This window comes from Dioscorea cayenensis, unplaced genomic scaffold (genome assembly GCF_009730915.1).
Source record: "Dioscorea cayenensis subsp. rotundata cultivar TDr96_F1 unplaced genomic scaffold, TDr96_F1_v2_PseudoChromosome.rev07_lg8_w22 25.fasta BLBR01000374.1, whole genome shotgun sequence".
Classification (NCBI taxonomy): Eukaryota; Viridiplantae; Streptophyta; class Magnoliopsida; order Dioscoreales; family Dioscoreaceae; genus Dioscorea; species Dioscorea cayenensis.
In genome coordinates, this window is record NW_024086765.1 from 84,914 (window position 1) to 109,142 (window position 24,229).

The 24,229-nt window shown below is 34.0% G+C and overlaps 1 protein-coding gene across 1 annotated transcript; it reads right to left on the bottom strand.

The window, feature by feature from the left end:
* Positions 1-826: 826 nt before the first annotated feature.
* LOC120254169 (5'-3' exoribonuclease 4-like) lies at positions 827-15,658 on the bottom strand. The gene is given in 24 exon segments (XM_039262306.1): positions 827-1,114; positions 2,046-2,126; positions 4,154-4,229; positions 4,351-4,455; positions 4,560-4,626; positions 4,629-4,713; positions 4,786-4,860; positions 4,941-4,981; positions 5,111-5,187; positions 5,283-5,347; positions 5,349-5,412; positions 5,661-5,731; positions 6,700-6,795; positions 7,237-7,317; positions 7,812-7,898; positions 9,526-9,603; positions 9,807-9,971; positions 10,061-10,207; positions 10,363-10,425; positions 10,505-10,624; positions 10,789-10,980; positions 11,088-11,164; positions 11,250-11,352; positions 15,358-15,658. Coding segments are annotated over 24 exon segments (2,304 nt in total). The 5' UTR covers positions 15,553-15,658; the 3' UTR covers positions 827-1,021.
* Between the last annotated feature and the right edge of the window lie 8,571 nt (positions 15,659-24,229).

The following is a 24,229-nucleotide window of genomic DNA, read 5'->3' on the forward strand; positions in this document are numbered from 1 at the left end:
AAACCAGCACCTCATCTTCTCTATAGTATATCGCTGCTGAAGTTTTGTTACTGTCATCCCCAGAGGAGAGAGATGTGAAGATTTGTAAGTGTTTCCCTTGCTGGAATCACCTTCTAGTTGCTGATTATAACCGGGTTTTTTAAAAATAGAGAGAAGAAGCGCTCTGTCCTCAAATCTGATTAGTATAGAGGCCGGGGTGACACCTGGTCGGCAACTTTTTTTTATGTCTTAATTTTGTGAATGAGTTTGATGAATATTCTGAATTAATTATTATTTATTATATTCCTGCTCAAATTTTGTAAGTGAAGTGTTATTTTTGACTTATGAATTTTCATAGAAAATATTGTCGATAATTAGATGAATTGAATCATATTTGTAATCCACACCTATACTTTAAGTTTGTGAAAATGCAATCTATAACCTTATTTGCTATTCAAATTTTGGAGTTATTCATTGTTACCAGGGGAAATATTATAGAATGAATTTTATAATACCAATCAATGCACAACTCTCATCATGAATTAGCTCCCACAATAATTTTAATAAATAAATAAACTACTTTAATTAAGGAAACAACAACCCTTCACTGTCTAGTGTCTAGTAATGAAGGAAATAACAACAAAACAACATAAAACTACAAATAACCAACCACAAGAAGAGAAAACATAAAACCTAAGCTCTTCCAACACCTACTGTTAATTAATGCCAAAAATCAAGCAACAATTACCCTTAATTATGATTAAAGACCATAATTAGAAATTAATTAATACCACCGGGCATCTTGGTTCACTTATTCCAAACATAACAAACAAACAAGACTACTTCCTTGATCCATTAATGGAACATTAAATCAGGCAGAAATTTAATAGAAGATTCAGTACATTAAAGTTCTTTGTTATTCAAGAACATTATGAAGCACATAGACAGTGCTTCTTCAGTAGATAACTTCTCTTATTCCAATCACTCCAAAGAAACACAGACACGATGATGTCTGGTAAAACAATGTTGATTGTTCGAATTCTCAAGGCTCAAAAACCATGTTCTCCGCTTCATCTTTGATTGACTGGAAGAGCACAGAGGAAAGATAACGCTCTCCGGCACTAGGTAAAATCACCTGCATTTATCAGCAAAATTCACTTAGAAATAGTACTATGCCTAGGCCTGTCAATTGATTAAGCCCGCTCTTGAGCTGGGTAAAAGTTCAAGCTCAAAATTAATTTCAAGCCGAGATTGGCTCAATTATATACAATTATTATATGAGGAACAAGAACATATTTCGACCCTCATGGTGAAATTTAAATTTAGTTTGTTTTGCCTATTGTATAGAACAATTTAATTTTGAGCTCTTGACAACATTGTGCCTAGGCTCAACCTTTCAGAAAGCCGACCTCAAGCAAATATATTTAAGTTAATTTTGAGCTCAAGCTGAGACCGGCACATTTATAGCCCCACATGTGCACTGGTGCCATGAAATGGATGCAAGAGAAGTTCTTCAGTTTCTAAGATTGGTTCCTAAAGTAACCAAAGCTTAATACGGCAGTCACATGAAAGCACAAAACCGGAGAAGTTTATTGAGGGAGATTCTCAAAGAATTTTTTGTGAAAATTCAACAAGAGCAGACATTTGTGTTAGTGGTAAAGGTCTGCAACAAATTTACCTCGATTAAGATCTTCGGACTGCCAGATTAGTAACTAATTTTGGAATGATTGAAAGTTTTTAGTGGCTGCACTTTGTATACTCCATATAATTTGGAGAGGAAATCAAATAATATGATTCTCTTAAGTCTTTACAGAACTTAGAAGTCGAGTAGTATACTCAAAAGATTATGTAGACTCCGCAAGAATACGAATTGATTATCAGCAAAATGTGAGCTATTGATGTTTCACATGCGGAAAAGTTTTGCAAAGATATGCAATGCAATATTCATTTGAAGGACATGGATTTTTTTCTCAGCAATTTATTCATCTGCAGTGAAGAACTTTCAGGATGGGAAAATTAAGATGACAAAATAATCTATGAAGCAATTGAAAAAGGTATAAGCTTACAACAATGAGTTTCCCGTCGTTTTCTGGTCTCCGGGCAAGCTTAATAGCAGCAGCGGCAGCAGCACCAGATGATATACCAACCTACAAAGTAATGTTCTATTTTTGCATCACAAACAAGAGACACTAGACAATGTATAGACTATTATAGAATTCTCATCATTTGAGGTTTGTAAATGTAAGAGAGCATTGATAAATTCACCAACAACCCTTCCATCAGTGCAAGAAGTTTTGCTGTTTCAATAGCTTCTTCACTTGAAACCTTTTTGCCAAATCACCAACACACAAAATTTAGGTGTTTAATGTGCAATAAGAATAAAAAGATGCAGAGAAATCCAAAGTAAAAGAAGTTGAAAAAAAATAAAACCCACAAAGTACATCAAGATCAAGAAATAGTGACTGTATTTTGTGTAAATCCTCATCTAGAGTAACAGAAATCTTGAATAGAAATTTCACAAACTACATTTTCTAGCAGTCTTCAATTATTTACACAAACCAAATTGTTTGCATAAATGATGCATGTTCTTTTTATGTACACAAAACAAATGAATATAGGCCAATATGTTCATGAATTGATGATGTATTGCCCTTGCATCAGAAAATGTTGAAAATTTGTCAAACCACATAAATCCTTTCAAATTGCAAGATAAAATCATGAATGCACAATGACATTGCCTAAATGTGAAGTTTGGTAGCTTTTGACAATTTCATCCATAATATTAAGATCAATAACTCCAGAAATAAAGCTTACACCAATCCCTGGGATCAGGTGTGGACCTAGAAAGAACATATTTGGTCAGTTCAAATCATGAAAATCTTGACTAAAAATTAAGGCTGGTTTGTTTTTCAGAGTTCTTTTTTTCCTATTTTCCATTTCTAATTTTGTTTTTGTAAGACATTTTTTTTGTTTTAAGAAAACATGTTTGTTTTGATATGTTCAATAAATGAGTTTTTAAAAATGAAAACAGAAATTGTGTTTATTATAAAATTATATAAATATAGTTTTAAAAAAATTCAAACATAAAATTATATATATCTATAATAAATTTAGTGAATTTTTTTTTTGAAAAATGGTTGCAAGATATATATATATATAAAGCACCAATTTACTATAAACACCTTGAAATATTTCATATATATGTTCACACACATACAAATGTCCTCCACTTCAACTTAAATAATTTTATTGTTTTAGGAACGATTTTTTTTTTTTTTGGTACACATGCATCCTATTTGCGGTTGTCCCATGCTTTAACCGCTCAACCATTGAAAAGTATGAGGTCACACATATATTGAATCAAGCTACCAGCAAAAAATATAAGTTCTACCAGGATTTAGGAAATTAGAGAGCAGATGACTAGAATACAGTTGAGAATAACAAGCCAAGGACTAATTTGCAAGTAATTCACTCAATATTTGCAGTTTTCTTTGCTGCATGTTTTCAGGAGGCTGACTAATAGTAGATGTAGTTCATGCCTACCAAAATATTCACATTAAGCGAAGCTTATCTTCATTGTCTTTTCTTTCCAAAAATCATCAAAGCCATCTTACAAAAAAGATGGATTCCACGATGAATAATGTCTTATTCTTACACACAAAAAGTAGTTTATTCTATCTATCGGCAATTAAAAGTTGGACTCCATTGCTCATAGCCAACATGATCAACAGAAAGCATCATATTTTTTTCATTGGCACCATAGATTTACCAATAAGATGGTGCATAAATTTGCTTCTCTTCACAAAAGCATTAATTTGTCAAAAAAATTTGATGTGTTTATCTCTCCAAAAACCATTCTGTAGACTAAAACCAACAAAGAATATTGTACTTCAAGATCGACATCAATATGGACAGAGCTAGTTTAGATATCTATATTCAATGCTCAGTTGCACATTTACAACTCCATTAAGAAGATTTTGTTCACAAAATCTGTAGAGAAAAGAAAACTGAAATAAAAGAACATGAATCTTTCGATTGATTTTGCAATTTGAGTCATTGCTACATTGCAGGATAGTAAGACATAAAGGCTAAAAAATTAATTCGTTGAATCACGGAAAAGTAGTAATCTCAAATAAATATCATTTAAAACAGTATCCATAGTCTCTCTTGTTACCTTTTTGGGCACGACCACACCTTGAGGTGGTTCTGAAATGTGTTCATGATGTGGAGGATTAAGATAAGTCGCATTCCTGCCCAAAAAAACAAGAAAAGAAAAAACCTCAATGAAATGTACAGGAGCAGCATGATTCATGGTGAAATACTTTCCAGAGAACATACAAAGGAAACAATACTATCAAACAAAAGACTAACCAGACTTGGTTGTGGTCAACATTTTTCAAACCTTTAACTGGAGCAAGTATTGACGTGCTGAAAAAGTTTCTCTCAGACAATGAAAGAAAACCATTCATCCCAGCACTGCAAAACGGCAAATATATGAACCAGTACAAAATAAAGAGGTAGAAACCTAAAGAAGTGGATACAAATAAAAAAGTAACAGAAACAATATCAAACACACTGACCTAAGATTAGCATCAATAGGAATACAAACGAATCGTTCTTCAAACGGAAGTTGCACACACATTGATATAGTGCAAAAATTTGCTCAGCCAAACGATGATTTCGATTGACATAAATTATATCAGACATCCTTCTGTTCCGATACCTTTCCTCTTCCTGTTTAAGCATATAGGTTGTTCATAAGGAACACAAAGATAATTAAAATTGAACAACTTTCACACAACTTACGGTTAGAGTGTCTTCAAGCTTCATCGTTTCAGCAAGTAAACGTCTCTCATCAATGAATGGCAGTTTTACGACACCCTGAGTTACAACAAAATATTTGGAAAAAAATTACACAAATAACGAATGATGCCCTTCCAAAGAGAATGACTATAGCTTACCTGCCATGCAAACTGCTTCCCATTCATATCAATTTCAAAATCTACAAATGAAACAAACCAAAACTCTTGGTAATATTTAACTGATACTAGCACTGAGAAAAGGGAAGGATATAGACAGACTAACTAAAAATCAAAAGGAATCCATCAAAAGAGAGGAGGAAAACTTGAACCTTTTGGATAAAAGGAACTTAAAGGAGATTCTGGATCATTCATAAGAGCCCTGTAATGCTCAGGCAAGGCGCTTGAGCTGCAGGGGGAAAAAACAGGGAACTCATCACACTATTCCATTTGAAAAAGAAAACCTATTACTTGAGTATATTAACTAACAAGATCTCACCTTACCTGGCAGCAGGTAAAGTCCCCATTAGCTGGTCAAATGGTTTAAATGGTTGTCCAAGGAAAAAAAAAGATTTCCATATCAGCCAGACCTTTGAGATCAGATGCAAACGGAGCATAATGATAAAGGTAGAACCTGTAATTAAAAGTTCAGAACCAGGAAAACAACATATCGCATAAATATGTGAATCATTTGGTGTTATTTTTGCTAAAACTATGATGAAACAATCCTAAAAAAATTAGTTTATTCAAGGCATCAGCATCTTTAATTATTTAGCCTAGAAACAGAAACACATAGATATTATTAAGGATACTTCACAAGATGCTTGGACGATAAAACGACTAGCATATAACCTAATATTACATTTCAAGATTTCAACTAACCATTGCCAAGAGCAGACACCTTGGTAGTAATATCGCATGATCCAGCACAGGCCTTCTACATACTTTTGAACCTGAAAGAATCAAATGATTATTATTGAAAAAGTAATAAATAAAAAAAAAACCATGATTTCTTCCTCTTTGTAAACAAAACATCGCAGAAAATACATAAATACTAGACCAACAGTAAATTAGCGAAATGCAAACAGTAGAGTGCTTCACCGCCCTTTCCACTGGTCAGGCCCTCACTCCATAAAAAGACTAAACTAGGCTTTTATTCAAATGGCAGCCTTTGGAAATTTACGTTAGATATGGTATGATACAATAGAGACAGATTTTCATTACATGCTACCAATGCGATCCTACTTTACTGTAGTTAATTTGAACAAGAGAACATAGAAGTACAAAATATTCCTTTTGATAGGGTAATAACCGAATAAAAGCACAAGCAATTGCTCTTCCCTTATTACAATAGTTATGCATATGCCTTGTCTGGTCACAAAAAATTTAATGGCATTCCAAACGAATACTGTCAAACCAAGGTTTGAACTTGTTTAACATAAATAAAGAATGAAACCGCTGATTGGATTAAAACAAAAATGAGATAAACAGTATTAAATATAAACTTAAGCACTTCACCAACAAAATGTGATAATTCAATCTATAATCCATAAAATGTTGCCATTTAATGATACTAGGAATATATAAATCTAAGGATCAATGGCAAGAGTTAGCTCAAAAATCAGAACCCCGTTATACATCAATCCCAGTGGATAGAATTTCAACCAAAACAGTATGATATTTTCCACATGCTCAATCAAAGATTAGAGCAATCTAAAAGGGCTAACATTTCTGCCACTCCAACCAAAGGAAACATATTGTTGAAGACAAACTGCAAATCGTAAAAGTTAACATGGAACAGTTAATTACAAAATTTAAATACAATATATGAATGTTACATCTAAGAAATATATTAAAACCATTTGAAGGGAGAAAAGATATCCCCACAATCAAGTTGCTTATAGAAAAACAAGAAACTCACGACATCTTTCTTGATATCATCAATGGGCTTAGGCTCTTCTACATCAAACTTCTCAGCATAATACCTTTCCTTGTATCCAGGTTGGCCTAATTTTACCTGTAACAAACACACAGATAAAAAAATATCTGAGAAAGGAGATCGACACAACAGTCATGACCAGCAGCATAGATATAAAAAAAAGTGATTTTATATCTGAAACTTAAGATTCGCTCCAAAGTTATAGATTGCCAAAAAGACAAAAAACAAAACAGATCCCTCGTTACCAATAACATATTATGATGGAAAGTTTTAAAGTAAAACAACAATGACAAAATCATAAATCAGCAGCAATTATTGGCATGCTATTTGCTTTCCAACCACACCCCTTTTTTTAAAAAAATTACTAATGCAAAGAACCTTACCCTTTATAGTTATGCAAAGAAAAACACCACAAAAAGTTAGTTTTATACAAAACCAAAAAGCAATGGCTCCAGAGAAGCTCTAAACCAGATGGCCTCATTTCACATGCACAAAAACCAAAATAGTAATAGATCAAACCTTTTCTGTAGACACAGATGGAAGACCCTCAGAATTCTCTCTCCGCATTTTAAGTCTAAACTCCTCATTGTTCTCAATGGCCTGGAATAGTAGACAGCACATCACCATGTAAACAGCAAATTAGGCTAGAATATAAGAGAAAACAGTCACCCTGTGGATGGTTTGCACCAAATACATTCAAATAATAAACAAAAATCTCTAGGACAACTTCACTAATGAGGCACAGAAGATTTACATGTGAGAAAGGAAACTGTGATACCACGCAAGAACAAAAGAATTGACTGTCACTAACTAGACATCATGGTTAAGAAAATGAAAAAGATGAGACAGCAATTTAGTGAGCTAATGACTGCTCGGATTATAAACATTCCCGATTCAATTCTGATTCAGTCTGTTAAAGCCATTTGATTTAACCAATAATGGACTCTTCTTAAACGTAAAATGTGCAAAAATAACTTCTTGTAGGGCAACACTGTCCGATGACCAATATTTCTAAAGAAAAAGCATAAAATAACAATTCAACCCCTCAAATATTCATTATTGAGAACTGTTGCATCCAAAATTTAGATTGTAACCTGTTGAATCCGGGCCCGCTTTTGAAATATTTGTTCCTCATAAACCGCAACTGACTGTATAAAGTGCTCTGTCCTCTCCAATGAAACCTAAATGCATTATAGAATCCAAGTGGAGCAAAGTTAATGAAACGTTGCAATCAACTAAACACACAATGACAGAAACAGTTTCAGTGTTATCAATAAGAGGATATTTTAAAATATCCTTGAAATGAAATAAAGACGAAAAGTCAAATCACTTTAAATTTTATCAAAACCAGGCATCAAGGCATGCTGTATAAAGTTCACACCTTAACATGTGTCAGGATAGATTTTTGGATGCTAATTGCTCACTGAAGTCTGGAACATGGCCAACCAATAAGCAGCCAACATATCCTATTATCCTTATCATTTAAATGTAATGTGGATTATACAGTGCTGCTCAAATGATTGATAATCAACATTGAGAAAAGCATCAACTGATTTAAACAAGCAAAGGTCCAAATCCACATAGCAAATGCACACATTTAACTTCGTTAACTGTTACAGACTTATCCTGTTTACTGGTCATGGTGTTATAAACAGAATATTTACACCAGAAGAGTAAGGAGTACCACTTCTGCATAAGCATCAAATTCCTCTTCCAATAGAAGCAGCCCAAGTCACCAAACCTACCTCCAGAAGATACTTTAGTAATTGGCAAAATATTAATTTATAAGGCAGACAGGGCCTGGGAATGCAAATCTACAACTGCTTGGGCATCTAGGTATACTTCTAGTTATATGCCAGACAATTAAAAAAATAAAATAAAATATGCTTTTCATAAAAAATTCAAAAATACACTCATTTCATTTATGAAAGTGTATTTTACTCGCAAACTTCACCAATTCTGAAGATCTGAACTATGACAAATTTGGGATTAAATTTCAAATTACGCGCAATGAATCATTTAATTTTGTATCCATACTAGACTAAACAGACAATGAGAATCATCTAATTTCAAATACGGGAGTCTGGACTACTGGTCATTCAATATCAACAAAAGGGTAATGACCCATTTAATCAGCTGATTAATTGCTAGCCAGCTACTAGTTCACTGATTACCACCTAGCCATCTGCTTTTGTCAAGATGCCCAATTAACTATGAACAAGTTATCAGTCCTGTGCATGATCAGGAAGAAATGAAGAACCCAAAAATAATCAAAGCATTTAGGCCATAATCTCTATAGCACAATCATGTTCAAAAATAACAATAAGGTGGTATAAAAATAGTATCCAATTTAATGTATTCATCAAAACTAAATATACATTTAATCCCCCGTACGAAAGGTCCTGGTATTTTACACCATTATTCCATTTCCACATAATAACGATGCAGGAACTAATTTCAGTGCACCAATTTAACAATTTTCCGTAAATATTTGTAATTTAGCTGTCATCCTTATTTGTATTTCCAATTTTGATTAGAAACTAATATACTTAACTAATAAATATTTTCTCATTAATTAACATGATCATGGAAATTCTTTAGCGGAATTAGTATTACCCTTGTGTGTAGGAACTACTTAAACACAAAGTTAATAGTTTCTCCATCAAAAGCTTTGAGGCAGTAGTTGGGTGGATATTACAAGTAAATATAAACAAGAATATTACTCTCACAATGTCAAAAAGGAAGCACAACAAACTTAAGCCAGAAGACTAGCCCCAATTTAGAAACTTAGTTCATCATGAAATTTACCTCACCAGCCTCCGTCAAGTAACCACCCATAGCAGTAAACTCGTTCTTGTAGACAAACATCAGAAGCGTAATCGCACCCTATAGCATTATAAGAGATTCAGTGATAATCAATCAGACTGTGGAGATACAAAGCACTGGATTAACATTGTCGCCACATAAAATCATCTAAGAAGAATCCAGAAAGACAAATAAATTTGGCGCCATTGAAGCAAATAAAAAAAATCTAAATAGGATGACTTCTAAATTGAAGAAGAAAACTCCCAAGACAGCTTTGTGCAAACCTCACGAATTTCCAAAGTAGGCATGTGAGGAAGAAAGTCATTTCCAACAAAAAAGCAAAGGAATACAAAGTCATCCACGAGCCTTTCAAAGTTTATCTCAGATGGAGGATCAGGAATTCTCAAATCATTCTCCAAGTATTCTCGCAAAACCCAGATATTCAGAAACTGGTACAAGAATGACTCGTTAGTGAATCAGGAAATAATACCATTGTGTCACACTAGTGGGAGCAAAGTATTCCGAATAAGAGCATCACCTGGTATTTCTTTTTGTAAATTGGGGTCTCGTCCTTATCATGAAACTCAGGGCCTTGTGCATCAGAATTACCTCTACATTCAGCTGCAAGATGCCCTATTTGACCACATTGAAAACACTTCTCCTGTTGCCCTGGCATCGAGATAACCTGTACAGTCAGTTTCAAAGTATTTGCGTCAAAGAGTTACTTAGGAAGAATGCTGAAATGACAGGTACAGAGGAGAATACTATAACATTATATAATCTAATTAATTGAAGGACACTGCTGTAAACATACTATAATGGATGACTAGAACTACAGACCTCCCTTAAAATTGAGAAGTGAACCTCATGTGTCACCAAAGCCAGCATAATTAAATCTGCATCCTGCACAATAAAACGTACTAAGTATTTTCTCATGGTAGCCTGAAGAATGATCTTAAGAAAGAAACAGTTTCAAGCTCACCAATCCATAGAGACAATGTCGTGTATTTGGATTAAAGCCAGGAAGATTGCGCTGCAACCGGATGTAGGACATGATTTTGCGTTCTCCTTCACCAGGGACATTTGAGTCGGACAGTATAACCTTCAAATAATCACCCAATGTAGAGCTCCATGAATACAATTAGAGAGAGAAGTATCCTGAAAATCAAAGTGATTAAAGAAATAAAAGCAGCAATGATTACACCGCGGATCAAAGAACCAATACGATCCTGAGGTAGATAAAATCCACTTGATTAAGATCCGCACCTTAATAGACTGCCAGCCAGGGGTGTTGTTCAGTCTCAGATGTATGTAATACTGGAGGGCAACTGACAGTGCACCCATGAATCCAGTCCCTGGAGTTATAACATTTGAGTCCAGTGTTTCGGGTTTCTCAGAAATAGACAAATTTCTTCCTTCATCTTCAAACTCCTTCCTTAACCGTTCCTCTTCAGCTGCCTAAAAATGAGGCCAAATAAATGAAAAGAAAATATGTTTTTTTTGGAAATTATGTAATTGTGGAAGGTGATCACGGCAGAAAAAAATTAAATTAAAAAATTGCATACAGCCTCGGCAGCATCTTTTGCTGCCCTGAATCGCCGAGAACATTGCTGATTCATTTTAGCTCTAGGAGCAACACCATCTGGGAATATAAAGTTGACTTGATGAATGACAATCAAGATAAACTAACATTCATCCAATGGAATTAAAATGACTGAATAACTTACCTATAGCCATATACAACAGCTTTCTAGGACGTACAAGACCAAAGAGATGATCAATGTAATCAAAGATGGACCCGAATACATCATCATAAGTGGTAGGTGGAGGCTGCAAGTGAAACCATGAATTCTTAGCATTTATATAGCTTGCAAATGATCGAGAGCTCGATACTGATTGAAGAATTCCAGAATCCACAATATACAAGGTTTTCTCTTTTAGGATGGACAAGCCCGAAGAGATCATTAATGTAATAAAAGAAAGACCTGAACAGATTATCATGAGCAGCAGGTGAAGGCTGAAAGTAAAACCAGGCATTATTAGTATTCATATAACTTGTAAATATGGTAGAGAGTTCAATATCTATAGAAATATTCCACATTATATGGAAATCTCTTTTAGCTTGAGCCAATAGCATAGGACCACTAATTCTTGCAGTATGCCAGCATATCATGCAACCCACTATTTGTATCAAGCCATGTAATATAAGGACAAGATGCATTGAATGACCAGCACTTACCTCACAAATAATCTTGTCAGAATAAAAGTTTGGTGTGAGGTTATCAATCCCATATATATTTAGAGAAGGGGAATACAAGTAGCAAACGCAATAAATGTTTATTGGGAAACGGGATAATATTGTCAAGTCAGGTAATCAAAATGGGAAAACGAATGAATGCTGAGAACAGAACAATATTCGAGTTTTATAAATTTTGTGGGCCATTTAATTCAATTTAGCTTTTCATGCAGTCTTTCACCAGAATACCAGAACTAGTAGAATAAAGATGTCTTCCTACATAAAGAAGTTGGGTTCAATTTTATCTTCACCTGATTGTAGAAGCATGCGATTGGATCACGCAAGTGACATGTGATAGCATCTTTAAATTGTATTCTGCTAGGTCAGGAAACTGCAGTACATAGACTTCTGTCTAGCACATGTTTAGGAATAATTCTTGGAAAGAGTGAAAAAAAGCGCTTGCCCCAAATACATTAAGTGATCAAGATAATATTAATTTAAACAATTCTACAAAAAAGAGGACATCTAGTTGGTGAGATATAGAGATTAAGGAGATCATTCTATGATGGAGAAATGTGCAACAGTCTGAACATTATAAGATAATTAAGTTGCAGGTAGAAACAAACTAAGAAACTGGAAAGATGACAAAAAATAGGGCAGGTGCTTAGCTGTATGAAAAAACTAGCATTGAGGAAAAGATAATGTTATGAAATGATTTCTTTTCATAACTTTTGAATGTACAATTACATTGCAAAACCTCTTGTTCATCTTCTATCAAAAGACGTGAGCCATATGACAACAACCTAAGGTCAAGATAACCAATAAATTGAAAAAACTGAACCACCAGTGCTTTCGTTCTCAAACATTTATATATGGTAGTTATTCAATATATATTCCATCTACACTGTTGTAGCACAAAATATTACGGAAACATAAGGAAAGAAACAGACAATTATTCCTTTTAGTCCCGACAACATAAACCCACCTGCTCAGGATTCCCACATGCACTATGAAATCACAAACCACCAAAAACCGGATGACGCAAACAACCACAGGTGTGGACTTTATGGAAGCATCCCAAGGAATAAATTAAAGCATTTAGTTTGAGCAAACAGCGAAGAGCAGACAAATGATATCGTACAAAGTACATATATCAAAACATGCCACAATGGAATGTGGAACATGCTTCTATTACAATTACATGTCCAAAGTTACTTCTATCTCCAAAAAAGTACAAACACTTGTCCATGCCACAGGTCTATGCCATTTTGGACATGAAGTGGCACATCAAAGACACAAACATCATAAACCTCATTCATATACAGCTTACTTTTTATGGTTGTGACTCTAAATTAAACCATTAATAGAGCCAGATAGGAGACCCATGGTACCAAATAGCGGGTCTACTCAACTGATCACTTTGAAAAAAAGAGAATAGAGGAGTATGAACTTGTAAGCAAATTAGGCGTTTCAAGTACAAAAAAAGTGCTAAAGTAAGAATGGTCCAACAGTGCCCATAAATGAAAATTCCAAATTAGCAAATGATGTCCTCCAGAATTCTAATGTACTGAAGTTCTTTGGCAAAAGCACAAACAATTATGGGATTAATAAAGCAGACAGTTGGTTGCCCCTCAATCCAAGAAAAGGAAGAAAATATCAGCATGCCTCCAACTTGCTTCTATTAAAAGAGCTTTTAAAAGAAGCTCTTTCCTGAAAAGTGTTTTGTGAGAGGGATCCAATTCATAAAAGAGCTTTTTCTTGGTTAGAGAAGTGCTCCTATAAACCTTTAAATTGGAGATTTTTCTTAAGGCCATTTATCCTGAATTTTGAGATTGACTCCTAGCATAACTTCTATAATATTGCCAAACAACCATTTTCAAACAAATAAGTGTTTCAAAAAAAAAAAATTATTATAGGCCACTAAAGGGAGTGCCAAACACAACTTTAGTATAAGTTCCTAGGATCAATGCAGGGCCATTTGGTTAGTGGTAACCCATTACCCAAATTTTCAAATCCGGCAATTGAAATAAACCCAATGTTTGTTCAAAAGTACTTCACTGTAGCATGGCATTGGAAATACCAATCACTTTCCAAATAATGCTTGAAATCTTGATTTTGTCTTACACAAAAGATTTAGGGTTTAAGTTGAAACCTTGATTTGGTTTTCCATCTTCGGTTTGTGGTGGTTGGGATTGCATTTAATTCTTCTACTTTGTGTATAATCACCTACTTCCCACAGTTTTCTACCCATTAGTATGTAAATTAGTAAATAATTCACATTGTTTAACTTGAGATTTTCTCCCCAATCGTCATTATAATGCTTGAAATCTTGATTTTGTCTTACACAAAAGATTTAGGGTTTAAGTTGAAACCTTGATTTGGTTTTCCATCTTCGGTTTGTGGTGGTTGGGATTGCATTTAATTCTTCTACTTTGTGTATAATCACCTACTTCCCACAGTTTTCTACCCATTAGTATGTAAATTAGTAAATAATTCACATTGTTTAACTTGAGATTTTCTCCCCAATCGTCATTATATAATTTTCCATAGTCAAGCAGAATATAACAATACATGGAACAAATTTTGCTATTTTGATCACTTATTACATGATACAATCTTTAATTATAGCTGTTGTGCATAAATTGAAACTAAATCTCAAAACTAAAAATATAAATTTTTTAAATGGTGCACAATTATCGGGTAAATTCACCACCTTTGAGTAACATAATCACATCATTGCACCTGACTAATAACAAAATTTCAAAATCCTTCCAAACAAGCAGAAAAACTCATAAAGCAAACACAAAATTATCTTTTAAATCCAAATTATTTCCAAATTGCTCCAACCAAAAGCATCCTTGTATAGAATCAAGATTGACTTCTTGAAATGGGTCTGCACAAATACGAAACAGAAAGGCCTGAACTAGAAATAATAGCTGCACTAAATGTACTCATTATCTCCTCAAATATAGAATTTTAATCGAGCATTAGACATGTCACATAATCAAGCCATGCCCCTACTAAATACTGCTTCTGGATTATTTTTGCTCGCCAGTACTCTATAGTTCCCAATATGTTAAAATTCCACTATATTTCGACTAAACTTACCAAAGAAACCATCAGTCCAACCCCAATATGTTATAATTCTAATTTTTATCACCTTAAAAAAAAGGAATAAACCTCTGAATAGTCCCTCTACTTTTTCAAATGTGCCCTTTTGGTCTGAAACTTTAAAATGTAACCTTCTAGTCAAAAAAGTGATTAAACTGAGCCTTGTTAGTCCCTGTTAGGGTTAGGGTTTAGGGTTTTGAGGGACTAACAAGGCTCAGTTTAATCGCTTTTTAGACTAAAAGGTTACATTTTAAAGTTTCGGACCAAAAGGGCACATTTGAAAAAGTAGAGGGACTATTAAGAGGTTTACTCCTTTTAATAGTCAGAAACAACATCAACACAATCAAAATTCAACACATCTTCCCATCAAACCCTAACCAAATTCACCAGCAATTTCAAAGTCTCATCATCTCCATCAACCAAACCACAGAAAACAAAGAAATCAAACCATAAACTCAAATTGAAAAGGCTCGGATCAATAATCTAACCCTTCCATCGGGGTGGAAGCACGGGTGTATGATGCCGTTCATATCCAAGTATAGATTGTCAAACGCCATGCCATTAGGGTTGGGCCGGGACGCATCCACGGTGGCGGCGCCTCTCAGCGGCTCCTCCTCGATAACGTCGGCGATCGAAAGCGGGTACCGATCGGCAAGCCAACGGTAGAATGCGGGAACCCCCATCGCAGCAGTAGCCCTCCCCTTCTCGCTCCGGCGAGATCCGAAATGGAGCACTAGAAGAAGATGGAAACGAAGATAGAAAGATCAAAATTTGGGAAACGAATTCGGTGCGTTTGAGAAATCTCGCTGTTTTATCGAGATCTGATAACGGGTTGGATTATCCTTGTTGCGGATCTGGATCCGATAAGGTTTCCAGGATCCATGATTCTATCACTGTTGCTATCTTTTTTGGATTTTTTTTTTTTAAATTAGTGGCACTTGGTAAAAATTAAAGGAGAAAACTTAGGTGAAGTGCAATAAGTGAAGTTCATGTAATTCACCATTGGATTTTTGACACTTGTCCTGAAATGAGTAATTTAATGGAAAGAGTAAGGATATTATAGGAAAGTTATTATATTTTAATATATTTTTGCTACATGTGTCAAAAGCTCATTAGGCACTACACCAACTACACCTATTGCACTACACCTAAGTCCACCTCAAAATTAAATGTTAGAATGATAATGATATGTAAAATTGTCTTCCGATCATAATAAAAATAATTTATTTAAAAAATTGATGAGCTTGTTACAAAGTAAGAGATGGTGTTATTAGTTTTAGTTTTAAATATGAATAGAAAATAAAATTAGAATAAAAAGTTTATTAGAATATGGATGGCAAATGTGTTAGAGGGCTTAGATTTTAAGTCTTTCTGTTATTTTTTAAATTTATTATTACTATTTTTTTTTTTAACTCTGGTCTGGCTGGTTTAATTTGCGAAAAATTGAAGTAATTTTTTTAACTGTCTGGTTTACAAATAAGATAAGAGGACAACATAAAACAGTAATTAAATACAACATAATTTCATAAATTTTTATGTCTCAATAATAATGACAACAAATATTTGTCATGTTAGAGCACAACAAAAAAAAATTTATTATTCTTTATTAAAATAAAAAATAGCTTAATTATCTTTGATAGCTAAATAGTTTTTTCCAAATTTATTTGAGCTTGCATCTAAAAACATCTCTTAGATCTCAAGTTGTGATGCCTTTATGTTTGTGAGTTACAAACTTAATCTCCTTTTGGCTTTAATGTTCAAAGACTTATGTGTTTTATATTTGTGAAGCTTTCAAGTTTTTAATTGGTAAAACCTTTTGAGCTTTTGACTTATTTATTTTTTAGAACTATAGAGCTTTTCTTGTTATTTATTTGAGATTTTGATATTATCATATCATAATCCTCTAACATTGTCGAGTTACAAACTAACTACTTTGATTAGTTTGCATTTAGATTACCTTTTGGGTATCAAATCATGAATTTTCTATGTTTATAAGTCATGAATTTTATCTCCTTCAATTTTGATCCTTAAAGACTTTGACATTTATATTTGTCTAGTCTCCTTGTTTTTAAGTTATAGAACTTTTTAAACCATTTACTTTGTTATGTCTTGGAACTTCAAAGTTATGTTTAGCATTAATTTGAAATTTTCAAGTTTGGCCCTTCCATATTCTTGAGTTTAAGTGTTGTAAAACTCATCTTTTGGCATGTGGGTGTCCTCGCACGTGACTTATCCACATTTATCAAAAATAAATAAACATAAAAAGAGTCCAGTGGTAGAGACTAAACTAAACAAAAAAATTATAATAAACATAAAATAAACATAAAACAACAAGTACAAAGCAGAAATCTATTAAAGATTAATGCAATAAGAAGGAACAAGGGCTCTACGGCTCCTAAGTGCAGAGAGAATCACCTCTCCTCCTAGGGTGCAACAAATGCATAACATATTTTATAATTTTGCTTTGAAATATGGTTTATGTTTCATGATACATTATTTTATCAATTTTTCCCTTAAATGGGTGTTTTCTCTTGAGCAATGATTTACCTTTTTATATAGTTTGTAATCTATAAAGAACCCATACATATAGGCTCTGAGTTAATTTTTTGTGAGGTTACTTAACTTTTCCTTTATTTATTTTGGGTACCTGAACTTTAATTTGTTTCTAAACTGTTACCAAAATTTAATTCCTGTCCACCGGCAGGTCACTCTGTCATTTTCAGGCGCTTGATGCTGATGTGGATCTCGGAATACACTGTCAGCACTCCTCATCACCATACTTATTCCATGTTGGAGCATCCACGTCACGGTTTTTTTCCTCATCAGCCAAGCAATGACATATTAGTGTACACGTGTGCAAAACGATCTTCCTTTTCTCCCGTTGTTCAGTGTTATGTCCAACAATCCTAGGGCACAGATTGATGGCGACCGGCATAGGGAGGAGGACGAGTAGCGTGAGTGCATGTTTTCATGTGAGGTGTAGTATGTCCATGGCCATAGCAAAGACCAAGAGTGAGCACTTGCTAGAAAAGATGGGCGTGGGAGTCATCGATGAGGAATTGCTGGTAAAGGAGTCAGGGCATCCTTTTTTTGAGTCATGGTTTTTTTTTTCTTTTGTGTAATCATGAGTACTGGAAAAGATCTTGTAACTATTAGATGCAAACTTGATAAATTGGAATGACTGCATATTTATATTTCCAGATGCTAGCATGAAATGAAAGCATTTATTATGGTGTTGGGTAACATCTTGATGCTATAATGAAATAAAAACATTTGAAAATTGGAACAAACCAGATATTGTCATTCTTGCATAATTTAAAAAATTCCAAACAACAAATTTAGTGAACCCGTAGAATTAAGTGATCTATTTAATTGGGACAAAGTAGATGTTGTCATTCCTGCAGAGCTAAAAAATCCCATACATTATTAGGTTAAGTAAAACTGTAGAATTAAATAATGCAATTCATTCCAAAAGCTTCAGTATTTACATAATACAAATTCACTGCAATAGCTGTAGATTGACAAAGGAGGGAAAAGAAATACAATTCTATATACCAGTTGTATATAGAATAAAATAAAAGACGCACTTGTACAGAATTAACAAAAAACTGGTTATGTTTATAAAAAAAAAGTGCAGATTTACAAAAAATGCAATTAGTCAACAATACAACTTAAACAGAGATCTTACAAAATAAATATTAACAAAATCTGTAGATTTCTAAAGCTACAGAAATAACAAAATACTGCATTGATCTCTGAAGTTGCATTTTACAAAAGGTTGCATTGATTCTAAAGCTGCAATTTTTACAAAAGACTAAAATGTCATTTGTCAATGTGCCTTCTTGTAAACGTCACTTACACCAGCAGAAGATCCACCTCCTGGTGGTAACCACACTCTTCTCCTCTTGTCAGAGAAATTTTTTTTTATTTGGTCTCTATCTCTGCCATCCCTCTGTTGCAACTGAGACCTCTGTCCATCAATAGTTGATGGAGGAGCTAGTGATTTAGTGATAGGTTTTCTTCCACAGTGACCCTTGTATCCCCTTATGTTTGTCCCTTGCATTCTTAAATGAGTTTCTGTTGAAGATGCAACACTTTTATGCAGTGGCTGTACAATAATTGGAAATGTATTAGGTATCACACATGGGAAAAAAGTCTACTGGGAATTTCTCTAACATTTGAAACAAGACCCAAATATTGTTGACATTAAAATAAAATTATTCACCTGTGATAATACAATTGGCTCTGAAATTTCATTTTCAAGGTTCTTAAATGAGTTCATATGCAGTGTTTGTATGTCAATTTTGATCATCTGTACATGCACAAATAAAATAGAATAAATTCAAAATCAAGATGCATTTAAATGAATAAGTAAAGTGCATTCACCTGTTGCTCTACTTGACTCTTACAGGCATCCCCTGTAATTAAATCCACCCTGTTGAAGGCATCACCTACAGTTAAATCCAACCCCGCAATATTCTTATTGGGAAGATGTTCCATTGGTATACTTGTTGAGGCCCCTGGGCTATTTGTCTGTTAGTTATAAAATAAAGTTAGTATAATATGATGAATGCTAAACATTACTTAATTTTGAACAGTCATGAATTAAAGTTAATAATCTACTAACCTGACCATGGAATCTTTTGTTATGTCCTGTCTTACCACAAATGCTGCATTTCATGCTAACACCCTTTTTACTTACTTTTCCCTTGGTATAAGCATGTTTTTCATCCACTTCTCTCCTCCTAAGCACAGTTTTTCTGCCCCTTCTTCTGTTCACTGGCTCTGGAGGGATGATGGGACCTTGGTCACTTTTTGGATAGGAATCCTTGCCATGGGTTGGGTAGAGTATATTCCTATATGTGTCCTTAAAAGTTTTAACTTCATAACATGAGTGCAAGTAGTTTTATGGTTTTTCTTTATTGTAATACAAAACTGCTACTGCATGGGAACAAGGAATACCACTGAGTTGCCACCTCCTACATAAGCAAAAACAGTCTACCTTATCAACCACAAACTGCCCATGAGGACCTAGCACCTGATATTTATCCCCACCAGACCATGTGGTATTATAAACCCAACTCAATTGCTTGGATCTTTCAAGTTTCTTCAATATTCTAGGGCAGTGGGTAGTAGTAACCTTTTCCATTGCATCCCTCCTTTTTTTGGATCCTTTTCATTAACTGTGTCCTTATCATTTCATTCATGTTAATAATTCCCTTGGTCCTAGCTTCCAAAATTTGACTGTTAAAAACTTCACACAGGTTGTTCAAAAGGATATCACACTTAAATTGACTCTTGAAATGTGATCTACTCCAGTGTTTGGGCTCAATCTTTCTCATGTATTCAAATGCTCCTAGGGACATCCCTCTCAAATTATCCATGGCTCTATCAAAGGCTGATTTGTATGTTGCCTTAGCACAAGACCAAAGCTGGTCCTTTAGTGCCTTGCCCTTAAATGTTTTCATATAGTTGGTGTGAATATGCCGCACACAATATCTATGTTCACTATAGGGGAATATCTGAGCTATTGCTGGCATTAGTCCCTAATATTAATTAAATTGAGAATTATTACACATTAACAAGGGTATACCATCATCCACAGCCATAGCACAGTGTACAACAGATGAAACAAAACACACAATCAAGAGGAATTAAATAGTAATAAACAGATAAACACATGCTAAAAACATTTAAGCAGCAATCTAAATGAAAAAAAATGAAGACCTGCTTGATTTTGCTCATAATGCTATTGAAGAACACATTAAAAAAATTATTACATAGCATGGCAAGCAAACAGATAAGCAACAATCTAAATGAAAAAAATGAAGACATGCTTGATTTTGCTCATAATGCTATTGACAGAACACAAAAAAAAAATCATTACATAGCATGGCATGCTAAAATAGATAAACAGAAATCTAAATGAAAAAAAATGAAGACCTGCTTGATTTCAATCACAATGATATAAACAGAACACATAAAAAAAATCATTACATAACATGGCATGCAATCTATTAGAACTTTTATCGTATTACTGCAATGCAATCAATTTTTTCTATATTCTGTATATAATTTTGTTACTCTTAAGTTAAGATACAAAGTTGACAATCTGGGTACATAATATAAATGCAATCAACTTGGAAGTTAGATCCATAACCTTGCTCTGTGACTTCTTTCTACACTTTGTCCTGTTAGTAACTTAAGATACAAAGGTTATGATCTAGGCAAATAATTTTTCTCCCTTAAAAATTGAATTAGATCTACATTTTCACTAGGCATTTGGCATAAGCAGAACACATAAAAAAATGAAGACCTGCTTGATTTTGATCTTAATGCTATAAACAGAACACATAAAAAAATTCATTCAACAATAAGGACTCACCTTCTGCCTGTCAGACATAAAGGCCCATTTGTGGCTGTCAAAAATCTTGAGGTCCTGTGCTAGCATCTGCAGGAACCAGGTCCAGCTCTCCTTGTCCTCTTTCTTGACAACAACCCATGCAATGGGATAGATGCAGTCATTTGCATCTATCCCGACAGCAGACAATAACTGTCCTCCATAAAGTCCTTTGAGAAAGCAACCATCAACAGACACCAGCTTCCTACAACCTGCCAAGAACCCTGCTCTCAATGGAGCAAGACAAAGATACATACCTTTAAAGAAACCTTCTTCATTGGTTTCAATAATGAATGTTGATGAAGGGTTTGTCCTCATTATCTCAAGCCTATAATCATATAGTTTGGTCATCTGTGACTCCTCATCACCATCTATGATGCTTCATAATATAAAACACACACACACACAGAAAGACTAAATTAAGAAAATTGAAGAGAAAATTCATCAAAATACAGTGATAGAACCACACACTACCTGATGGCTATATTTTTTGCCTTAAAAGCTTTTAATCTGCTAATTTCCACTTCTTGATTAATCTTGACAGCCTGTCTTATACCAGCAATTTTCCAATTGGGGTCTGCTCTAAATTGCTCAAGATAATGCCTTGCAATCCAATATGCATTCACATGTCGATTATCATGACCCCTAGCCCATTGATGCTCTAGCACACCTGACTTTATCTGGATGGTGTTCTTATCATTAGCCATGGGTGAGGCCCACAAATAGAATGGGCATCCTTTCTTACAAAAAGCCTTACATCTTGTCTTGGTATTGGGTCTAAAATTCATTTCATATCTATTCATGATTCCATAGTTTCTCACAGCATCTTTAAACTGTTTAAAACTGCTAAATTTCATCCCAATTTTAAACTGTGGGTTGCTCATGTTAACCTCATCATTAAAGTCAGGGTATCTAGCTCTTGGTGATTTAACAAATTCTTCATCTGTTGAAGAACATGACTGAAATCCCTCTGAATCAGCATAATCAGACTCAAAGTTGTCACAATCACCATCTCGTGCAGCTTCATCACCACTGACAGCATCTGGCCTTGACCCACCAACATTGGGTGTTTCCTCTTCTTCAGACTCATCACTGAATTTATAATCAGAGTCCTCCAAATCACCTTCATCCATATTGTTGTTTCTGCCGTGAACCCCAATTAAAATCTCCTCCAAATTTGCATCACCTGATTCATCTTCTTCATCCTCAACAACATGTTTTAACGATGCAACCTTACTACAGTGGCCTAGTCCCACATCTTCATCATTCACAGAAGTACTGTTAAGGTCATGGGGTAATGGCATCCTGGTACTAGGAAGTCTCATACATACACAAATTTCTTTGCTAGGCCCTAAAGACATGGCCATTTTTAGGGCATCCAAGTCAGTTTTCACTTCCTTGTAACCTTTGTTAGCACTTGTTGTGTCTAACCACCATATAGAAGAACCCTCTACCACCAAATTTAACTCTCTTGCCATGGCAATTATTTCTATCTTGGATATTTGATCAGCACAACAATAATCTATATATCCTGCCATGCCCTCTATTTCATCCACTTTGTAATGCATCCTTATGGTGAATAATTCAGCATCTGTCACTTTACATAAGTATTTAAGAGTCAATTGGTTACTCATGAAGCAGGCTATATATAATCATAAATTAGCAGGCTATATATAACCATAAATTAGCATGCTCACTAAAACCAAAGGAGTAATTTAGCTCTAATTAATATCACAGTTCTACTTTACTTAAACATTTGGCGACATCTTGATTGTGAATTTATTGTATTTTATTTGTGCATGTATAGATGATCACAGTTCTGTAAAAGAAGTAAAACAAAACAACACAAGAAAAGATTTGAACAACTCATAACCATTATAGAAGAATAACACTGATTATCATCCATGGAGGAATCTAAAACTCACATTAAATTGCATAATTAAAATTACACAATTAATTTACATATATTAATGCCAAATTAACATAATCACTTACCAAATTAAATTTACATGAGGAAAAAATAACTCCATGGGAATTGATTTGAACAACTCAAAAAGATTAAATTAACTCTAATAACTAAAATAACACTGATCTGTTAGAGATTCTACAAAAAAAAATGTTAATCTACTTGGAAAATCACAGAACATCTCAAAGTTCCATAACATAGCTCTAATTAATATCACAGTTCTACTTTACTAAAACATTTTGGGACACCTTGATTGTGAATTTATTGTATTTTATTTGTGCAAGTATAGATGATCACAGTTCTGCAAAAGAAGTAAAACAAAACAACACAGGAAAAGATTTGAACAACTCATAACAATTATAGAAGAATAACTTCATCCAATGAAGCAAATACAATTCACACAAAAGAAAAAAAAAATGTTAAACAATACAAATAATATTGATTGATCAGGCGAAAAATAGATTATCATCCATGGAGGAATCTAAAACTCACATGAAATTGCATAATTAAAATTAAACAATTAATTTATAGATATTAATGCCAAATTAACATAATCACTTACCGAATTAAATTTACATGAGGAAAAAATAACTCCATGAGAATTGATTTGAACAACTCAAAAAGATTAAATTAACTCTAATAACTAAAATAACACAGATCTGTTAGAGATTCTACACACAAAAAAAAAAAATGTTAATCTACTTGAAAACCTTAAATCACAGTACATCTCAAGGTTCCATAACATAGCATATCATATATATGCAACTTTGGCTACATGAATATAGAGTATTTCATAAGAACCAAACACTTCATGGCCAGACCTTGAGTTCAACCTCCATTCCCGAAATTACGACATCATTACAATGGTTGTGTGAAATGGGCCATAGTCGAGCACTTCCAGTAGTCGGGGGCTTCATTCCAAGAGTGTCGTATCTCCCAATTTACTGCCATCTTCACCAGGATGCACGCTCTTCACCAAGCTTCAAGATCATCG